The following is a 19,895-nucleotide window of genomic DNA, read 5'->3' as shown; positions in this document are numbered from 1 at the left end:
GGCATTTTCCTCTCTCTATGTCACCCTTCAGAATTCAAAAAGTTTTAGAGAAGAAGGAGATTTGGTATTGTTCTAAGTCAGTTCTCTCTGACTAAGGAAATGACGAGAAGGAAACTATTTCTCCATCTCAGGAACTATGTGGTGTTCCAAGATAAGGCAAACACTTACTAATTTGAGTCCAGAAGCAGGAAATGTGATACATCCATTTCCTTTCAGGCAAACAAAATAGTCCCCCAACAGCACAAAAGCACTACTTTTACTGCTAAATCTCAAACATTCAGAAACCATTGCTCCACTGTGGACATATCATTTTATATTTATCATTTGGATGTTATGGATAAAAACAGTACTTACTCTCCGATCACATGGCCACCAAAGTTTTGGGGTAAGGCTTTTGTTTTTTTTTTCTAGAATGTTGTTAATGTGAAAACCAAAATTCCCTATTAATTGCCTTAAAATTACATCTGAAAACTTTCAAGACTTATATTGGTAACAAAAGGTAATGAATAGATTACTTCAGTATTTCTTGAGGTTTAAAAGGTTGTTTTCCAAATGTTTCTCTGGCAAAGTTTTATCAGGGTTTTTAGTTAATCAAAATAGCATGAACCCTGAGAACAGAATTGATTGTTTGACAGTCAATTACTGAAGTCAGTGAAAAGGTATATATTGACTTCAGTACATTTCAGATCATGTGCATAATCTCAGTCATTTAATGGATGTACTTGCAAGGCAGATGTGATTTCTTTCATATTCTGATGCAAAAGAAGTAACAATAAAAAAGGTGCTTGGTGCTGCAACCTTCTATTCACCTAAACCTGGGAGTGGTTCATTAACCAAGATATATGGAGCATGAGATGGAAGTATATGTACTATTAATATTAATTAGAAGTAGATTTGATGTCTTGATTCTAAAAGATTCTGCGGAACAATGGTGGAGACAATTTTCCCTCTGAAAGGTTCTATCATTTGATATATTTGCTATTTTATGTGCATAATATGCGTTGTTTGGGGCTATTTTATTATTGGTAAGGAGGAATGACCTCTTCAAGAATCTACGTACTGTCTAAAGCTTAAAAATAACATACACTAGCAAAATAGGACTTCTTGTTGCATAGCAGTGTCTTGGGAAATACAATGGAAAGTAACTATACAAGAAGAGTTAAACAAGTCCCTTCATTTCCTTAGTGTAAGCAGCAAGAGTCTATTGAAAGCCAGCCACATGTTTCCCGCATTGACACATATATTTTCCTACTGGGAAACCACGAGCAGCTTGCTTCCCTTCTGTATCTTGGGCTAGAAAGTGGGATAATAATACTGGACATCTTTGAGTAATATGTAGAGATTAACTGAGGAAAAAAGTATTGTTATTAATGTTGCAGAGTATGTGCGTTTATTGTCTAGATGCTGTCAGGTGGATGCTGAAGCAGAAATAATTTTTCTAGAGTGGAACTACATATAATTCTAAACTGGATCTTTCAGAGCAAAAATGAAAGAGTGCTTTCCTAAATGAACTTAAAGAATCCTTGTGTAAAAGGCACTACCTCTTATTAATGCAGATTTGATTGCTGAGATAAAACATTCTTTCACTGTCATGGAAAAAAAAAATCAGAGGGATGGCTAGATTATCAGCAGCTTTAGGAATTCATTCAACCATACTGCTCAGGCTGTGGGCAAGTTGTGCACTGTCTTCATGAAGAGTCAAAAAAAAAATACCCAAGAGATAGCTAAGAAGTGGTCATTTTATTTCCACAGCATATTGCATGCTACTGGCTCTATTGGTGTGGTTGTTACCTTGTCATTCCAACTACTTCTTCAACTTCTCCAGGTGTGCCAGGACCTTCTCTTTTGAAATCTGTAGCCATATTTGACAGCATAGGGCAGACTATGTGTGAGGAAGGGCCCGAGTTACCTCCCACTCGCACTTCCTACCTGGCTTGCTAAAGGATGATACACAGCTAAAAAGATCTCTGTTTGACTATAGAGCGAATCAACCTTGCAGCCCAGGTTTTTGTGAAGAGCTTGCATGGTCTTGGGAAGTGGAGATGCCTCCCAAGTTGCTCTTATTTTTCTAAGAAAGATTATAAGAGTAATGGCATTTCATATTCCTTTCTTCCTTCCAGATACAGCAAATATGCTAGACTAAGGAGGGGACATCACATAGTCCATCATATATTCAACATCAGAAGACACTATTAGTTTTTTTCAATCTACATAAAATCACTGGGATGAAATATCAGTTATAACAGTAAAAAAGTATTTTTTGATGTTCCTGGAAATGCATGAACTGAAGTAGAAATAAAACTACATGATAATAGATATAAATTAAATATAATTTCTTATTAAATAAGAATGCAATATTTAAAAGTGATTCATAAGGAAACTGATTTTTCCAAGGTACAGTTTACAACCTGCTTCATTATTTTTCTAAGCCAACCACTATGGAGCATTGTGAGCTTGAACACATTAGAGATCCATATCCTTCTCTATGGGTGTGTGACTTCTCAGTGGTTCCAAGGACATAGCCAATATGTACATTTCAGCAGGTGTCACTGAACTTTTCAAGAAAAAAACAAACACTGTAAAATGTGTTAGAATAACTATTCATAGTGATCTGTAATCTCTTATAATTTTCTAAACTACCTATTGTGTAAGTGTCCTCTGGAAAATATGCAGGCATCCTGTTTTCTAAAACTAAGCAGTTTCCAATGGTAACTTAACACAACAAGATCTTAAAAGTAACTCCAAGAATTTAAAAACAATGAACAAACTAAACTGTCTTAATATGTCTTAATATGTGCCTACATAATTAATATGAGCCTAAGTAATTACACGACTACTCAGGGCAGAGTATTATACTAGAAGTTCACATGAACAAAGCTGTGTAGATAAAAACACCATATACACACAAGTCATGTCATGCTACATAAGTGGTTTAAATTCTCTCTATGCTCATGCCAAAACCTTAACAAAACAAATAAATTTGCATAAAGCTAATCACATAGAGTCAAAAACAAGGTCTGGAGAATTAATAGCTCGAAGTCTTCATTGCAGATCCTGTGGAGCAATGAGCTTATGCTGCACCGTGTCTTGATTCTTCTTTTGAATTCAGATTTCACTCTCATCCTTCTACAGTCTTTCTAAAATGTTACATTATGCAGCCAAAGTAAAACAGTAGAAGCAAAACACTAGTTTCATTAGTCTGACATCTGTTCTGAGGTAAAAAAATAAAAAAGGAATGTTAAACTTAAATTGGTGAGTTTCATGATAGGGCCCCTGCTTCTGACAGCCGGTCTCCTCTGTGAGAACAGCAAAGAAGCTTATCCCAGAGCTTACGCTGGAGAATGGTGTTGTGGTCCCGGGAAATCTGATTCTTGTTTTGCTACTAATAGCAGTTCCCTATGAAAGATGTATTAGGAGATGTATTCCTTTTAGATTCACATGCCTGTTTCAGACAAGCTGCCTGAACTAAGATGAGGACACAGAAGTTCATCTATTCTAGGTGAAGGCTTTTCTAAAGAGGTGTAATCTCTGCTAACCCCTATTTTGCAATGGAAATCTGTAGATGTCCTTTGGCAGAGGCAGGAAGAGTAGCATCAAAAGTCCATCTGCTGAACTTCAGTACTCTTGTTGTTACATAGGCCTGTAGACAGAGAATCTTTATTAGTTCTTTTATTGATGGTTTGGTTTCAAGGGGAGTTTCTGTCTGGTTAAAAGCTTGGTGAGAAATTCGGGGCTTAGTACTCATCCATCACCTACTAATCTCATTTTTTACTGTTTTAATATTGACTTTATTGAGTTCATTTTGATTTGTAAGTTAGCAGTGGAAGCAAAGATGTATCCATTTTTTAACCAGGAGTACATTTCTTGTAATTCCTAAAAACATTTTCAGTCACATGCAATTAAATACAATAAATGGCTTTGAGACAATCCTATTCCTCTAGTGTAGAATGGTATATACTTTCAAATTAGGAAATCTAATTTAAAGAGTACATTTGACCCATATGACAGCAGCAGAGACAACAAATGTAAGCAGATATTAATCAGCACAAACTTGGATGCTCACACCATCCTTCAGTCTACTTTTACTCAAGTATCCATTTAAAAAATGTAACAGAACAATTTAATAACTTTAAAACATTAAGTAGCATTTTTTTTCTTGAGTCAGAATCCAGGGTGTTACTTGCCCAGTATGTGGAAATAATGCCATATGTCGCCTGACTTCCAGTGTAGTGGATCATTGTCTCACATTAGTGCTTTGAGCCCTGTTGCCTGACTTTTATAAGTCACAAATACCTCATAATTTATAAATAAAATACCAAATTTCACTTTGCCCTCCCTTTGGTTCTGGTCCTTTCCATCATTAAAAAGTGTTTGTTTGCATGAGAAAATACAGTTTCCTTCTGGAAAAGATGAACATTTCGTGTAAGTGTGTTGGACTAGATGGTCCCTAGAGGTCCCTTCCAACCTTAAGGATTCTATGATTCTATGATAAGCATATTTTAATGCCAGATACTGTGCTGTGAGGTCATGTTACCCATCTAGCAGTTATGATGGTTAAGGACTTCCTTTATGAACAGAAATACTGCTTGTTAAGGGCAGCATTGACATGAGCTGTGATAGAACTCTCTAACATAAGACCAACAGGTAGCTCAAATCCTATTCTGCAATCCCTTCCTGGGTTGCAGTGCTGCCAGAGCAGAAGCAACAGCATAAAATCTGGATCAGCTCTCAGCAAATATAAATAAATAAATAAAATTAATAAAAAAGAAGCATTTGGCTCATTCTGTGGTCACCAGATTAAATATACTGGTTTCCACCCTATGTGCTATGACAGTGCATTTCATGTGCACTCTCTTGGTGCTGTCCTTGCTTCTTTTCTCCCCTTTGGACACGGTAATTCTTTATACCCATCCAGTCTATCCTTAGCAGCACTAAATAAAGAGTTGCCTCAGCTGCCCTGCTAGACCTGCTATACAAAACCTAGACCTTGAGTTCACCTGTGGAGCACTTTAGAGCAGATGTGGTAGCTTCAAACCCGATCATTCACTTCCCTAGTTTATTATTTGAAAGTGACCCCTGGTATAAACCAGATAACCCATAATGACCTTTACTGTCTGAAGATTACTAATACTTCAGGATGAGGACACAATTGCTTTGCAGACAGATAGAAAGGAGTGAAGGCATGACATAAGACCTCTTACAGATGCTTTATATCACTGTACATTCTTACAGATAGCCTTCAGGGTTAGGGTGTTTTTAGATTGCTGAAGTAGAACCAAAAGATACCACAAAATTAGGACCCTGTAATTCAGGTGCAGTATCACTCTCAAGGCTGTATTTCCTGAATTGCTATTTTTCTTCTCCCCTTCTGTTTTCTTTTCTTTTCACATTTCCTCCTTAAAATGCAATGGTATTTTGATTAGTGGATTTCAGCCAAGACAGATATAGGTAATTGGAGGCAGGCTGTTAACTGCATCTAATTGAAACTTTTCTGGTGGCTGTTTTTTTTTTTTTTCTTTTTTGCTCATTTCTCTATCTTTTGGAAAACCCCAGGGATCTGTGCAGTACAAATATTTGAAAGCTTATAACACATTGTAAGGAACTCATAACATAAGGGGATATTATCTCTTTCTATAGTCTTTGGACTAGATCACTGTCACCCTCATAAGTGATAGGATGTGAAGAAGTGAGATTCTTTCCTTTGAAGGCACTCTGTTGGAAACAGACAACTGCGGACAGTAGAGATTCCTGCTGTTGGAAGCAGATCCAGCAGGAGAACAGGGAGAGGAAAAGACACAAATACTTTCTTGCAGCCAGGTGAGGCAGTCATGTTCTAGTTTTGTCAGTGCTTACCCAAAGTAGTAGAGTATTGTCCTCTTCAGGAGACAGTGACTGAATATGGGGACAGAGACCCTTAGTATGCAAATATGAATATTGTCATGACCCAGAATAATAACCACACTGTATTTCTGGTGACTCAGTGAGCTGTTCTTTTTTCATGGTACAATAGGGGACCACAAATGAAAATTATGTTTCAGTGACAAATGACTTTGTCAATTTTTAATTTCTTTAACCTCGCTGCCTTTTTGCATTTAGTTAAGACAATAGGCAAAAATTGATAAAATTCCCCAAAAGAAACCAACTAAAAATAAACCAGATTCATCAATAAGGATGAATTAGAGGGAATGAAACAGAATTGTTCCAATATGTGTTTTCAGAGGAAAAGATAGTCCATATTGGTTTAGTGAAGTCAAACATATCTGAAAGAATATATCTGAGTTCTTTGATCAGTAATTTTTACTAATATCTCCCTCATGTTACAGGCATCATATATAAAATGCAGCCTTCACACTGCCTCTGCTCTATCTGTCAGACATTGGCTATGTCTACACAGACAACTTTCTTGTTACAACTTCCTAGTGATTCTTATCACACACTGCCTTAACAAGTCTTTTGTTTGCCTAAAACTTGAGTTTCAGAATCTGGCTTCTTTCCTAGCAGGAATATTGAGCCATCACTCAGTTCTTGCATCTCAGGGCTTCCGCTCATGATATATCAAAGACTCAAGCAGAATTCTGGTCCTGTTGGAAGGAATTAATAGGAGAGTAAGTCAGTCATATGTGAACCAACCTTCTGTCCAGCTCTCCCACCTATCATTTCTAAATAGATAAATGGCTCAGGCTTTTAGTTTTGCTATTATAAATATTTCAGAGCCCTGATGGTCCCTTATTACTTGCCTAACTTTCCATCTATTGACTAAATGTGAAGGTTTCTGCATATCTCCTTATTCAAGCCAGAGCCTTAGAAAAGAAAAAATTCTTCACCTCCAAAGCTGTCTTTCCACTCACATACTTTTAGGCCTTCTAATAACAAGTGGTGGATTCATTCATTTCATAGACAAGAATTTCTACTGAGGGTAGCAAGAGTCCTTGTTTTGAAGAATGTGTGATTCAAATGTCCCCACTGGCATGTTCTCGTATCTGTCATTGGCCTGTGAACTTGTAAAGATAAAGACCATGAGGTAAGATGGGATATGGAATCAGACAGACAAGCAGATTCTGTTTTTGTAAATGCCTCCATGCAAACCTGTTTTTTTTTTTCAAGTAGAATTACAGCACAGATAGATATAAAAGAAGATGCTTTTAAGCAATGTTATGAAAGACAATAAGCTCTCTGAGGCAATGTTAAGTACACATTAAATATTTCCCTCCTTATGCTGGTGATCTCTGCACAGGACATCTTGTACTATCCACCAAGCTCAAAGTAATCAGAGGATCTTTCTGTTTCCAGTCTCCCTGATGACAGTATGGGCTGCACTTGGGAAATATAAAGCAGCAACAGAGTGGCTCGGGATAGTGACTCAAGCAGGACAATTTCCGAGATGTTGCTTTCATAGGAATAGTATTAATACTGACAGAAATGGAAACAAGGACATGAGTTTAACTGAAACAAGATGAAAGGTTGTTATGATGAAGCCTAAGCCATGGCAGCATCTGTGTGTGAACATCATCCTTCAGTGGCAGTGCAACAGCAGAGAATGTCATTGCTCTGTAACATGCAGCATGTCCCCTCTGCTCCTGAAGGCCAGTGGAAACATCACACCAGAAGAGGAACAAACCCATGACTTATGATGGCTTAACTATAAAGGAAGGTGGTACTCCTCTTCCCCTCCCCCGCTCCCGCTTCCCATTTCAGACTACACTTTGTTCCTCTTTTCCCTCAGCTGATTTTGAGAAGGAATGAGTTATATGCAGCTTTTTGATTAGATTTCTTATGTATGTGGCAGTTCTTTTTGCTGGAGTTGCTACATTTGTCACTTCATTGTCTTCCATATTGCTAAAGGGCACCTGAAGCAACGAGGTTGCCCAGGAAATTACTGCAGGAAACAGGAATTCCCTTTCAACTTTGCCAGGAATGGGAGTCAAAGCATACAGATTTCTCCTGGAGAGAAAACTATATCTTAGTTATAATGCAATGCTTTGTTTTCTGGCTAACTTTTGGAGCTACTACTCTGTATCAGCCATATGGCTTTATAAATCACCAGCTATTATGGTTTTATATAGACTTTATATGAAACTTGAGCAAGTAAATCTGTTTAGCCTAGAGAAGATTGATAGGTGACCTTATTAACATGCATAAATACCTGATGGGAGGATGTAAAGAGCATGGGGACAAACTCTTTTTGGTGGTGGCCAATAACAGGACAAGGGGCAATGAGTATAAATTAAAACACAGGAAGTTTAATCTCCATGTGAGGAAGAACTTTTTTACTGTGAGGGTGACTCTGAGGGGGTTGGACTAGATGATCTCTAGAGGTCCCTTCCAACCTTAACCATTCTGTGACTCTGTGATTCTGTGAAATCTTTTACTTTCTCAAGTAAATCATTTACTCTCTTCTCAAGGGTCTGACTGAACACACCTGTTCCAAATTGAATATGATTATGTTTATTTTTACTGCCAGCTAAGTAGAAGTTTGGCAAATATGTGAAACCTACTACTTCCATTATTAAATCAAAAAGAATTGTATCAATAATCAGACATATAAATCAATTTCAAGATCTAGTGTACAGGCCTGTCAGAGAGATAAAAGTATATATTAATGAGAGCCCTATTTTTTTTCTTTGCCCCACTTCTGGCAAGCCCAAAGAAAGTGTCACTGTAGCTGGATGAAAGCAACAAACTATTTCATGAGGAGAAAAGACAAGTCTTATTCTTACATGCTGTCTATTCAGAGCACGATTTTTCCTTGTGTATAAATTATTCTTTTAATGTGGGTCTGTCATCCTCAGGCTGTGTTATGTTGCTTCCTAATTACTGTTTCTTCCCTACTCTTTTTTTGCTCCTACAGCCATTGATTTATCAAATGCTTAACTATCCTTAGCAGGAAGGACACAGATCTAAGGTAGTTGAAGGGAGAGGCGAATTTTCTTCACAGTATTATTTAAATATTAATAAAAAACGCAGTGTTTTGGCAGCTACACCTACGCTATCGATTGAGTACATGGTGTCACTCATTGCCATATGAGCTAACTGCTGAACAAGTCATGCCTTATTTAGCCACTGAATTCAGGAACCTCATTTTTAGGAAAGGCAGTGTGTTCCTTCTAAGTGAAATCCACTGGCGAGTGGACTGGCATGGGAATGTGTGGGCAGCAGCGGCAACATAAGAGAAAGAACTATCAAGAGCTTTGATATCCCCTCATAACAACCCCCACATAGCAAACACATGCTCCACTGTTTGAGCCTAGCAGGATTCAGATTCACATGAGCTTGTGTCAGGATATTGTGGATCCAATGATTTTTTCATTTCTTCTTATTGTAAAACCTACTGGAGGAAAATACTCTATATTCATGCATAATTTCCTATTTTCCCATTGCAGCTCCTTTAATGGGGGTCAAAAATCTTTGTTAGTCAAATTAATGGCTGTTAGTGGTGCTGTCTCCATTGTACAGAAGACTGAGCTGATGTATTGGCATGGCATGGCATGGCCATGCTCATCTAAAAATAACAAAATAAAACCAAGACTCATGGCTGATCATTTGCCTTTGTAAGATTAGCTTCATTTCATAACCCCACCCTTTAGGCTGGGGGGGAAAGTAGCCCATCAGGAACCATTAGCACTGACTACTTCATTTTTTCCCCTAACTTTCCAAAGTAAAAACTTCTATTCCCATAAGAACTTAATAAAAGGTACTTTTATTCTGATTATGAAAACTACTTTATAGCAGTTAGGTTTGCACCAAGTGTTTCTTATTCTTCTAATAAATCTTCAGAAACAAAGAAAATGAAAAAGCAAATTCTTAGACTGCAGTAGAGTTGGTTAGAAAAGCATAAATAAATCCCCTTCTGTTTGAGGGAATGGATTGCTTTGATTTTCTCATATTGAAAAACAAGACAATTATATTCAGCCATTAAAGAACATCAGTCAAGACTATAGCAACAACAGAAATATATACAGCTTTATTATGAAATAGTGTCTAAGAAATTTTTAGTAAAATAGTTTGGAGGAAAAAGAAATCTACTCAATAAGATGCAAAAACTTCTTGGAGCTCTGGTACATGCCTGGTGAGGCAAGGAGGAAGAACATTTTCTACTGCTCAGCACAGGCTTCTGCCTTCCTTCTCTGCTAGAAATCTGTAATGCAAATTTGTAATACAGCTTGCCGAGGAACATAAATGCTTTTTCCCAGACCCCAGAATTCACAACCCAGCATCTTAACGCACACCAAAACAGATATTCCTGTTCCTATTTGATGTAAGGGAAATCTCTGAAACTGATTGATTTTCCAATGGTCACACAGAAAATATTGGGAGAAAGAAAGCTCAGATTTCTGAACTGCAAGTAGCTGAAAAATACTACCTTTCACTAGCATGTGAATATACTTCTGTATTCCCAAAATGACATACTCACTGTAACACTTGTTCCCTGAGGAAGAACAAATGAAGCAGGGATTTTTTTTCATTATTGGATGTAGCTAAGTTATTACGGCAGCAAAAGAAGCAGAAAAATATGATTTAAATAGAGACTCTTTTTTTTTCTGCTGCTTGAATACTGGTTTACTGGATACTAAAGATCATATTTAACAAAGTTCACTGATGGTTCCTCCTACTCACGTTTTTCAATTTTGTTCAACTTTCTTCATTTTCACCTGAAAAGGGTCCTAGTTTTAGCAATCTCAAAAAATAATGAGACTGTAAACAGGATGACAAATGCTATTTTCATTGAAGACTATTTCTGAGCTGGCAATGCACAAGTTGGACCTGTCAGCAGAATACTCTGTGCCACTGTCTCAAAGGCAGTACATTTTGGAGTGAAAAGAGACTTTTTTTGAGAAACCAAATCATTCGGGGCCTCACCAGATTTCCTTCAGCACGGGCTTCTTAAGCATCTTAAGCATTCATGAGATGCTACACTAGTCACTCATGCTCTTTTCATATTGGAACTGATCTTATTCTCAATCTTTGTAGAATTACTGTCTTATCTAAACTGTCTACTGCAGGTTAGTAATAGTTACAAGATTATGGTGTATTGCACTGTGGCAAATTCTGATTTACCATTTGGTTTAAGTTTGTGCAAAGGACATGGAGCTTAGCCGTTTGCTCTGGTTTTGTAAGGTAGATAAGAATGTTTTGAGAGAGGTGTTGCACACATGAAAAAATCAAAATCATATTACTGCCTTTATAATACATTGGGAATCATAATGAAACCATGCAATGACAAAATTTCTGCCTCTTCACAAAGAAACCTTTATATATATATATAGGCTCATGCCAAAGGCATGAAATTAAACATTCGGACATCTTTATTTTAGATGTTCCCTTCTGATTATCACAATTACTGTTTATTTATCATTGCAGTAAAAATCAGATGCCAGTAATACCAAGGGAACATTACTGACCCTGAGATGGTTTATAGGATATTGAGACAGCGTGTTCCATTTTTCTGTCTTTTTATCAAAAGGAACAACAGTGCTAGTAAACATAAAGCAAATTTACTCCAAAGAACAGAGATCATTCTGGACTTTGCTGTGGGTGGCAAGAAATGTGAATTTAAGAACAGACTTATCCTCGTATTTCACTGTCAGCTCAGATATATGCACAAAGCCACAAATCTGCTTTACTAAGCTTCTGAATATTTCTGTTGTGGCTCAGTGTACCTTAATTTCAAAGCCTCTTAAAAATGCTAGTTCTACAGTGTTTATGTCAACCTAATTCATAGTCTTTCTGAGTTTTTGAGTGCTGTTAACTACTCTGTTATCTTTCCTCCAAATGTTCACTTTTTAGATTTTCTGACATACATACCTATTTTAGGGGTTTTTTTAGTGCTCCAGCATAAATTTCCAGCAGGGGGCAATCTTGTTCCTAGGTAGGTTGTTCATTCACGAAGTTAACCCTCTGATGAACAGCTGTGCCCTCTGCATTTCAAATCCAGGATTAATTCAAGGCCACAGACTATAGGATTTTTTCCCCTTGTCATGTACTTAATAAATTTTCTGAAGCTTCTAAGAGCCTCTTTTCTTACCCTGTCATCATGGAGAGCCTTAGAAACTGCACAAAATAAGGTATTGATCTCTAGCCATCATCTATTCTACCTTCTTTTCTCTAGACATGATTAGCTATATCACAACAATTCTGGATTGACATTATTTCTTTGATGGGGATTCCACTACCTTCCTAGTCTGCCTGTTCTAGTTAGAAACATGTCATAACATTTAGAAACATATTTTGTTGTTTTCCTCTGAATTCCCTTTGGTGTGTTTTAAAAGCAGTATTTATTAGTTCATCTGCAGTGGAAATGAAAGCAACTGCAAGACAGTGACTGTTTACTTTTTAGGAGAAGGGGAAAATCACCCTCAGTTGCTGCAGAAAAGAATCATGCACTGGCATAGTCAGAATAAAACATCTCTGTAGCAAGCAGGGTGTTTGAATGAGGCAGTGACATTCCTGAATGCCTAACTACCTTATTTATTATGTTGAGTAGTCATCATGTCCCCCACAGGCTGCTCTTCTTTCAGGTTATTTCATGGGTCTGTTCTGCAGACCCCACCATCCCCGTCTGCCTGTTTTCTGCACATCGCAATTACCTGAATCACCTTGTGCTTCAGACTAGCACTCTCACTCTTTTCAGAAGAGTCCTGTGACCTTTCTTAAAGTTTCTCATGACTAAGATCACAGCTGGTTGATTTTACAGAACAACTGATTCACCCACCCACTGAATCATGGGCTGCCTACAAATAATGAATGAGAAATTGTTTTGATAAAACAATTAGTGACAAAGAGCAGGAAGATAGTAATGTCAGCCCTTGTCAGCTACGGGGAAGTTGTTTTTTTCAAACTCAGCATGACAATAGCAGCACAGATGCTGCAGGAGTTGGCTACTGATACCAGCCCCAGCTGATAACTGAAGTTTCTTGGAGTTCCCAGAACTAGGATAAAACCTCTGGTAGTTTGACTCCTTTTCTCTTCTGTGTCAGGAAACAAGGGCTTCTTCAGAATCCAAGTCATTCCTCTTTTCCATGTTCTTCCTCACTCTCTGGGACATGTGAGGAGCAGCAGCCGCCTTTTGGACTCAGTCCTGGGCATTTGTTGCAGCTGTAGGAAGATATTATGAGTCTTTTAAAACACTGAGAGACTCTGGCTACTTGTGTCTGGTTTTGCACAATTTAGAGTGCCTTGAGGATTGACATGAAAATCAGTTGAAAAGCCACTGTGACTTTTGTACTGCAGTATCTGTTCCATTCTTACTATTCAAGTTATTACATTTGTCTTTTTTATGTTAGTGCAGTTCATACTTAAATACACTAGCTGGTGCTCTACACTAAGCTATGTATGTTCAGGTGTAAATGCCAGTACTGGTTTGTATAGTTTTTATACCAGACTTTCTCACTGAGTTTTCATTTGGGGAAAAAAAAAATAGGGTGAGGCTGAACTGCATTTTTGCATGTCTGTAGCACACTCAACTCATCAATTGTTAAAGCTTGCTGGCTGTGGGACAAGGCAGCGTATCTTGTGCATACATGTTCATATATAAGGGGAGGAATACTAATTTTCTTGAACTGCTTTGAGTCACTGATATTTGCCATAACATAAAGGAAACTCACAAAAATGTGAGAAGAAAAGAATTGAAATGGAACAAACTTTAAAATTCTAAAATTCAGATAGAAAATATGAAAATAGCTGTTTCCCATAGCTATTTTTCCAATACAGCTGAAATCAAGCAGCTTGTATGTGATATGCTCTGCATATGAGCTTGGTGAAATGCACACAGAATAAAGTTTGCTTGTCAGGTGCTCAGTGTCTCATGCTAGTTTTGGGTAGATGCAGGAAAAGAGAAAAGGGAACATTGCTCCTGATTGCTGAAGAGAAGAAACTTAGCATGAACTAACATCTCTAAAGCAGGCAGAGTTTTTGAATGCAGAGTAATGACACTCTTGACCAAGTAGTTGCCAACCAGACTATTGCTGATAACTTTAAGATAACATTCCTTTAATTATTTTTACTTTAATAAAGCAGCAATAAAAATGTAACCACTCCAAAACAAAAAGCAGGATGCAGTATTTGAGAGTGATCTACTACATATCAATGGGATGAAACATTTTGGTACCATCTCACCTTGGGTTGTTTTCTACCTTCCTGTGTTTAACAATAGCATGAAAAGAACAGATGTTTGGAAGTCTAGCTGGTTTTCTGTTAAAGTTATTATTGGCAAAACTACAGTTCAAATTCCGGTCATATGTACACAGACTTACTAAATGATGTTTTTCATCTCTCTGCCCACTGCATCCAGTACTTTGTCTTCCCCTCCACCCCGAGGTGTCTTACCCTAGGAGGCTTTCTCTGCAGCTACTACTTGCAGGACTTTGAAAGGCACGATTGTGGCTTCATGTACACGGCCAACCAAAAATTTTGTGAGCACAGGGGAAGAAAGATCTTGTGTCCACCTTAACTTTACACCTCAGTGATTTTACCATAAGGCTATAGGAAAAACCTAACAGTTTCCTGAGCTCAGGGAACAGAATTCTGTCCTACCCCTTATCCAGATGGAACTGAGGACCAGAGGGAGATTCCCTGGGAAAACTCTTGCATTTTAGTGGGACAAATGAATTCTAAACGTGACTATATGATTTTGAATTCAAAGGGATCTCTTGCTATCTGTATGCAGTCATTTCAGAAATGAAAGCCTTGAAAAAATGAGAGATTGACCTAGGTATTTCTGCAAGGCAAAATGCTCTGTCATAAAGAGGTTGTCTATTCTGAGAGGAAGCTGACAAGTCTAATTAGGGACCATGTTGTTAATTTTGGTGAGGTGTACTCCAGCATGATAAAGAAGAGAAAGCAGATCCTTTCTTAAAAGACTTATGGATTGATGTAAACCTGGTTTGTCTGCCTTTGCTAGTACATCCCTAGACTGTCTGGAAAGATCTTTTCAGGGGCATAACTACAAAAAGATTTCATATTGAATATCATCAGATCTAATTGCTAATTGCACATCCAAATTTGGCATGTGTGAATTCTGTATAATGCTAAAGGCTTGCTAGAGGCTATCGGCTTGGTAGGGTATAATGCTTCATACATATAATTTGTGGAATGCTATAAAAGTTTAAGATTGCTGTAACTACCAAGAAAAAGCTTTGCATAGCAAAGCCAATATTTCTCCATTTAAACTACTTGTTTTCCCTCTGCTTAGTCCTGCATGGAAAAATGGGAACTTGGGCTAGCCTGCCAGTTAGATCTATAAGTACTACCCAGAAATCATGGGTGCTACCATGAATTTTGAACCTCCAACCTTTTTTGCACAGACACATTTGAAGGATCATAGATAGGAAAGGAAATGCTACTATGATACTAAACTGTTAATCTCTCAGCAAACTTATGTTTTGTTTTCTTATGAGTATGTATTTCTGAATTTGTACCTAAATGTCTGTCATTCTGCATTGTTGAAATAAACCTCTATCCTTCACAGTCAGTGTTAGAAGTGAGATTGGCTAAAATTGACTGAGATGGGGTACCATTGTTTTGGTTGTCATATAACCGAATAAAGCAGGAAAAGCAGGATGTATGAGCATCTTGGGAACTGTCGACTTCAAAACATACTTAGGCAACCAACACTTGAGGAATTGTTCAAATTCCAGTCATGTGTACACAGACTTACCAGGATCCCCACCTTTTTTTTTTTTTTCCAAAGAACAGAAAATAAAATGACATATGCAACTTTAAGCAAGTCATAACTTATTATAATAATTCCTTGGGAGATATTACCTGGCGAGATTGCTCTGACTCTCCTGAAAGGCTGGTATTACCCTGAAACTATTCAGAATAAGGAAGTTAAAAACAACTGTGTGAAAGCCAGCTGTTCCCATCAAATCCCAGGTGCAGCAAGCCCTGCTCTGTCTTTGATCTTTATCTCTGTTTTGTAGTATTTTCTCCAATGTACCTCAGGGTTATGATCACTGAACGTTCTAAGGAGGAAATCAATGGACATAGATTTACAATTCTTCAATATAAGTTTTTAGAACTGAATTACGTTCAGTGAACTTTATCCTCTGCAGGGAGTCAACAAAAAGCAAGTTCAGCCTATTAGTGTGCCCCCACAGTTCCCACTGAGGTCAGGAAGAGTCTGGGAACAGAATAAAGTGCCTGGAAACCACGGATCTACTGATAATACTATAACGAAAATCAGAAGTATAAAATGTAGGTCCAAAATGAAATGAGAATCCATGGAATACCATATAGGAACTGCAATAACCAGTGTAAACCTTGTGGAGTTTCCCCAGTGGTTAATTTGTCCCTCTATTTTTGCATTCATAAATGGAAGAAGAAAAATAAGAGAATTGAAAAAGTCAAAGCAAATGAAGACATTATCAAAAAGACTAATTGCCTGTGCTGTATTTGCAGCACAGGGGAACAGCACGCGGGAAGGACTGAGGAGCTGCACTCAATACTTTTGTCAATTCCCTTGTCTGCTTTTAACAGTGTGAAGCCCTGATTTGATTGTGCAGGTGGTGAAAATTATGACTAGACGGATACAGGGACAAATCCTCAGCACGGCGCATGGCAACCCCTGAGGCAGGTACACTTGTGCAGCCTGGGGGGCTTCTGCTTACAGCAGAGCCTGCTGAGCCCGCAGGGAGCCCCTTCTCCACCTTCCCGCCCGAGCGGGAATGGTGAACAGCAACGGGAAAGCAGCACAGACTCCTCAGTTTGAGGGATTCCCTGGCCCTTTCAAAACATAATAATGTAACTAGCGTTTCAGCTGAGCTAAAAAATGAATCATCCTAAGTAATATGAATTAAAAAATTAACAATTTTTCATTAAAGTGAAAAAAAGGAAGCAACCAAGTAGATAAAGAAGACGATAACTAACTCTTGAAGTGTGTTTATACCAATAATCACTTACATCTCTTTTGGGAAGCAATTTTTAAGTTGCACATGGGTGTTTTACCCATTTTGCAGTTACATACACTAAATTCTGCTAAACATCATGGACTAAGTTTAACTTAGTCAATCTGTTGCTGTATATGGGGGAGCTGTGGCCTGTGAGTTGGTGCTGCTGGTTGTGATCTTAGCTGGCCTACACTTCTGCATGCTAGCAGAGTTACAAATTCTTGTCTATTATAGTAATTTCCTTTTTAACAAATATGTTTCTCAAATACGACAGAGAACAGATAGAAAGAACATGTTTCAAGTTGGCCCATGGCTCTATCTCACTCAGTTCCCTTTGCTCCACCACTAGTGAACATAGCAATCCTTCTTGTTTTGGATCCACCCCCTCTTTGAATTTTTAGGGGATCTATAGGGATTTTACATTCACCTCATGCCTTAACCACCAGGTTTAGAAAGTTATCTCCAAAATCCTTAGACTAACAAAAAGCTGGGGCTCTGTTTTAGAAGTGACACCTTTTTTGAGGTAACTAACCTGTTCTTCTAACCTTATCTTTCTTATGAGGAAAAATCATTATTTCTTGGCACTGTGAAATGCTTGAAAGCTGGTATGAAAGTTCTAGAAATATATTCCTTTCTTAATGACAAATTAAGGTATCTTCAAATTAGGCCTGTGTAGGAAGAGAAATATCTGTGAGGTCTATTATAAATAAAGGCTATCTCTGACCAAAATCTTTTATGGTATGGCAATTTACACTAATCACTCTGAGGGTTAAAAGTATCAGTTTCTCAGCAGGAAAAGACTTCAACATGTTTTCATGCTACAATAAATACAGTGGTTCAGCCCTTAGAAACTGGTAAAAGCTACATCTCAAGTATAGATCAGTCAGCAGACATGTATATAAAGAACGTAAACGCCTATGAAGAGAATGGCCAGCATGCATAAATATACAAATAATCACCACAGAAGCAAATACTTAGTTGTTTTATAACACAACTGTGTGGCTCGTGAGTGACTGAGCAGGGGAGAAAGACTTTTCCCTTGCATTGATACAGGCAATGGTATCAAATGCAAGCTACGCTCTACATGTTTTTGAATTAAGAGAAAGAAAGCATAGGTGCTAGAGTCTGATCTGCTGTTTTGTTTGTGTGTATGTAAGGTTTATGCTTTACATGATCTTTCAGTAAAAACACAAAGACCTTAAGGTTTGCTCTTCTTCTAAGGAGGCTGCCATCTTAAATTTGCAGGGATCAAAACCCTTCAGAGCTGATGAACTAACTTTGCTGTGTATTTTTACTGTATTTACAGAGCAGATAACAATAGCCTTCACAGTGTCCATGGTGGTTGGACTGGCGATTGGAGGGATCATCTGGGCTTTGCTTGCTTGCTTGTCCCGTCGCCGAGCTAGTGCCCACATATCCCAGGGGAGCTCGTCCTCCTACAGCCGCCGGTCCAGACCGCCCTCCCACAGCCACACTGGCGGCAGGACGGGATTTTATCGCAACAGCAGCTGTGAGCGTCGGAGCAACCTCAGCCTGGCCAGCCTCACCTTCCAGCGACAAGCGTCCTTGGAGCAAGCCAACTCCTTCCCCCGCAAGTCAAGCTTCCGTGCGTCCACCTTCCACCCCTTCCTGCAAAGTCCTCCCCTGCCAGTGGAAACGAACAGTCAGTTGATCACCCTGACCCCGACAAGTACCACCACAACCCTTGTGGGAAGCACCACCAACAGTTTAAGTCGGCCTGAGTTCCACTGGTCCAACAACAGCCTCCGCATCTGCCATTCCACTCAGACCCCTCCTCCTGCCTATGAAACCATCATAAAAGCATTCCCAGACTCATGAAATAGTTTCTTCCTACAGACACACTCATGAGTTTTAAGAGAAACCTCAATCATCTCAAACAAATTTCTATGCGTGCTGAGGATCTCTGAGAAGTCTCCTGAGCAGTGACACGTTGCAGAGGGGACACGCATTGCTAAGGGGTGACTATCACTGATTTTTGGAGCACAATATTCCACCAGCCAAGGAATTACATGTCTTACATGCCACCAGCCCCAATATACAAATCTGCAACAAACTTATGTGTTTATACTACTGTATCTTTAATCATAACCTCTGTATCTTTTAGTTTAGAGGAAAGAAACTGCTGCCACATGAGAAACTGATCGTTTCTTGAAGACAAGACCATGTTAGGAATTCCTGATACATGAATCCTGTAATCATTGAACAACTTCTATCTGAGGAACCTGAGAGCAGACACTGAAGTAGTTTTAATGTCACAGACACTGAATTGTTTTAATTGTTTTAATGTCTCAGACCTGTTGATGGTCATAGGCATCTTGTTTTGCTTGTTTTGATTACAGAGTATCTTAAAAGAGTATAGGTCAGGCTTGTTTCGTATGGGAAATACATTGAAGAAGAAAAAGTACAAAACCCATGGTCACGATTTTAAATATTTTTTAGTCTGCAACCAGCAGAACAGTCAGTCCCATAAAGCCTCTAATAAGGTTTTATGGGAGCAGAACTCCCATATGTTTCATTTTTTTTTTAGTTCTGGTGATGAAGATAAGCAGCATGAATGACAACTATTTTTTAATTATATTCTGTTTTGCTGTGGGTTTACTCATTTCCTTATTTCAAATTGTATTTTTCAAATTGAACCTATGTTTAATGCCTCCAGGCAAGTTATTCACTGAAATCCTGTGTTTCACTAACTCAAAACTTTAGACAGCTGTGACTGAATACTAGGGTTGTACCATTACTTGGAATATGAAGAAAAAGATGGAGTATTGAACTGAAGCTAACATATCTCCTTGACTGTTGTTGACATGTACATTATGTCAAGATAAACCCCAGCTTAGAACAGAGTAATTGCACTGATAGAAGTTAAGAATTTGGAAAAAGGGCAGACAAATGGGGTATGATTTAAGTCTTATTGGATCTTTTTTTTTATTACATGTTTTGTGTTCAGATGAAGGGAAAAGAATTTTCCACAAGCAGAGAAATGGTCCTATC

The 19,895-nt window shown here is 38.2% G+C and overlaps 1 protein-coding gene across 1 annotated transcript; it reads left to right on the top strand.

Moving 5' to 3' along the window:
• Window positions 1-221: 221 nt before the first annotated feature.
• MYCT1 (MYC target 1) lies at window positions 222-18,814 on the top strand. Its single transcript, XM_010215720.2, has 2 exons — window positions 222-385; window positions 18,190-18,814. The coding sequence occupies exons 1-2, from the start codon at window positions 334-336 to the stop codon at window positions 18,720-18,722; spliced, it is 585 nt and encodes a 194-aa protein (XP_010214022.2). The 5' UTR covers window positions 222-333; the 3' UTR covers window positions 18,723-18,814.
• The last annotated feature ends 1,081 nt before the right edge of the window (window positions 18,815-19,895 follow it).

This window comes from Tinamus guttatus, unplaced genomic scaffold (genome assembly GCF_059628265.1).
Source record: "Tinamus guttatus ecotype Peru unplaced genomic scaffold, ASM5962826v1 Tinamus_guttatus_pri_ptg000716l, whole genome shotgun sequence".
Classification (NCBI taxonomy): domain Eukaryota; kingdom Metazoa; phylum Chordata; class Aves; order Tinamiformes; family Tinamidae; genus Tinamus; species Tinamus guttatus.
The sequence above is the reverse complement of the archived record's forward strand: the minus strand, read 5'-3'. Positions and strand labels throughout refer to the sequence as shown.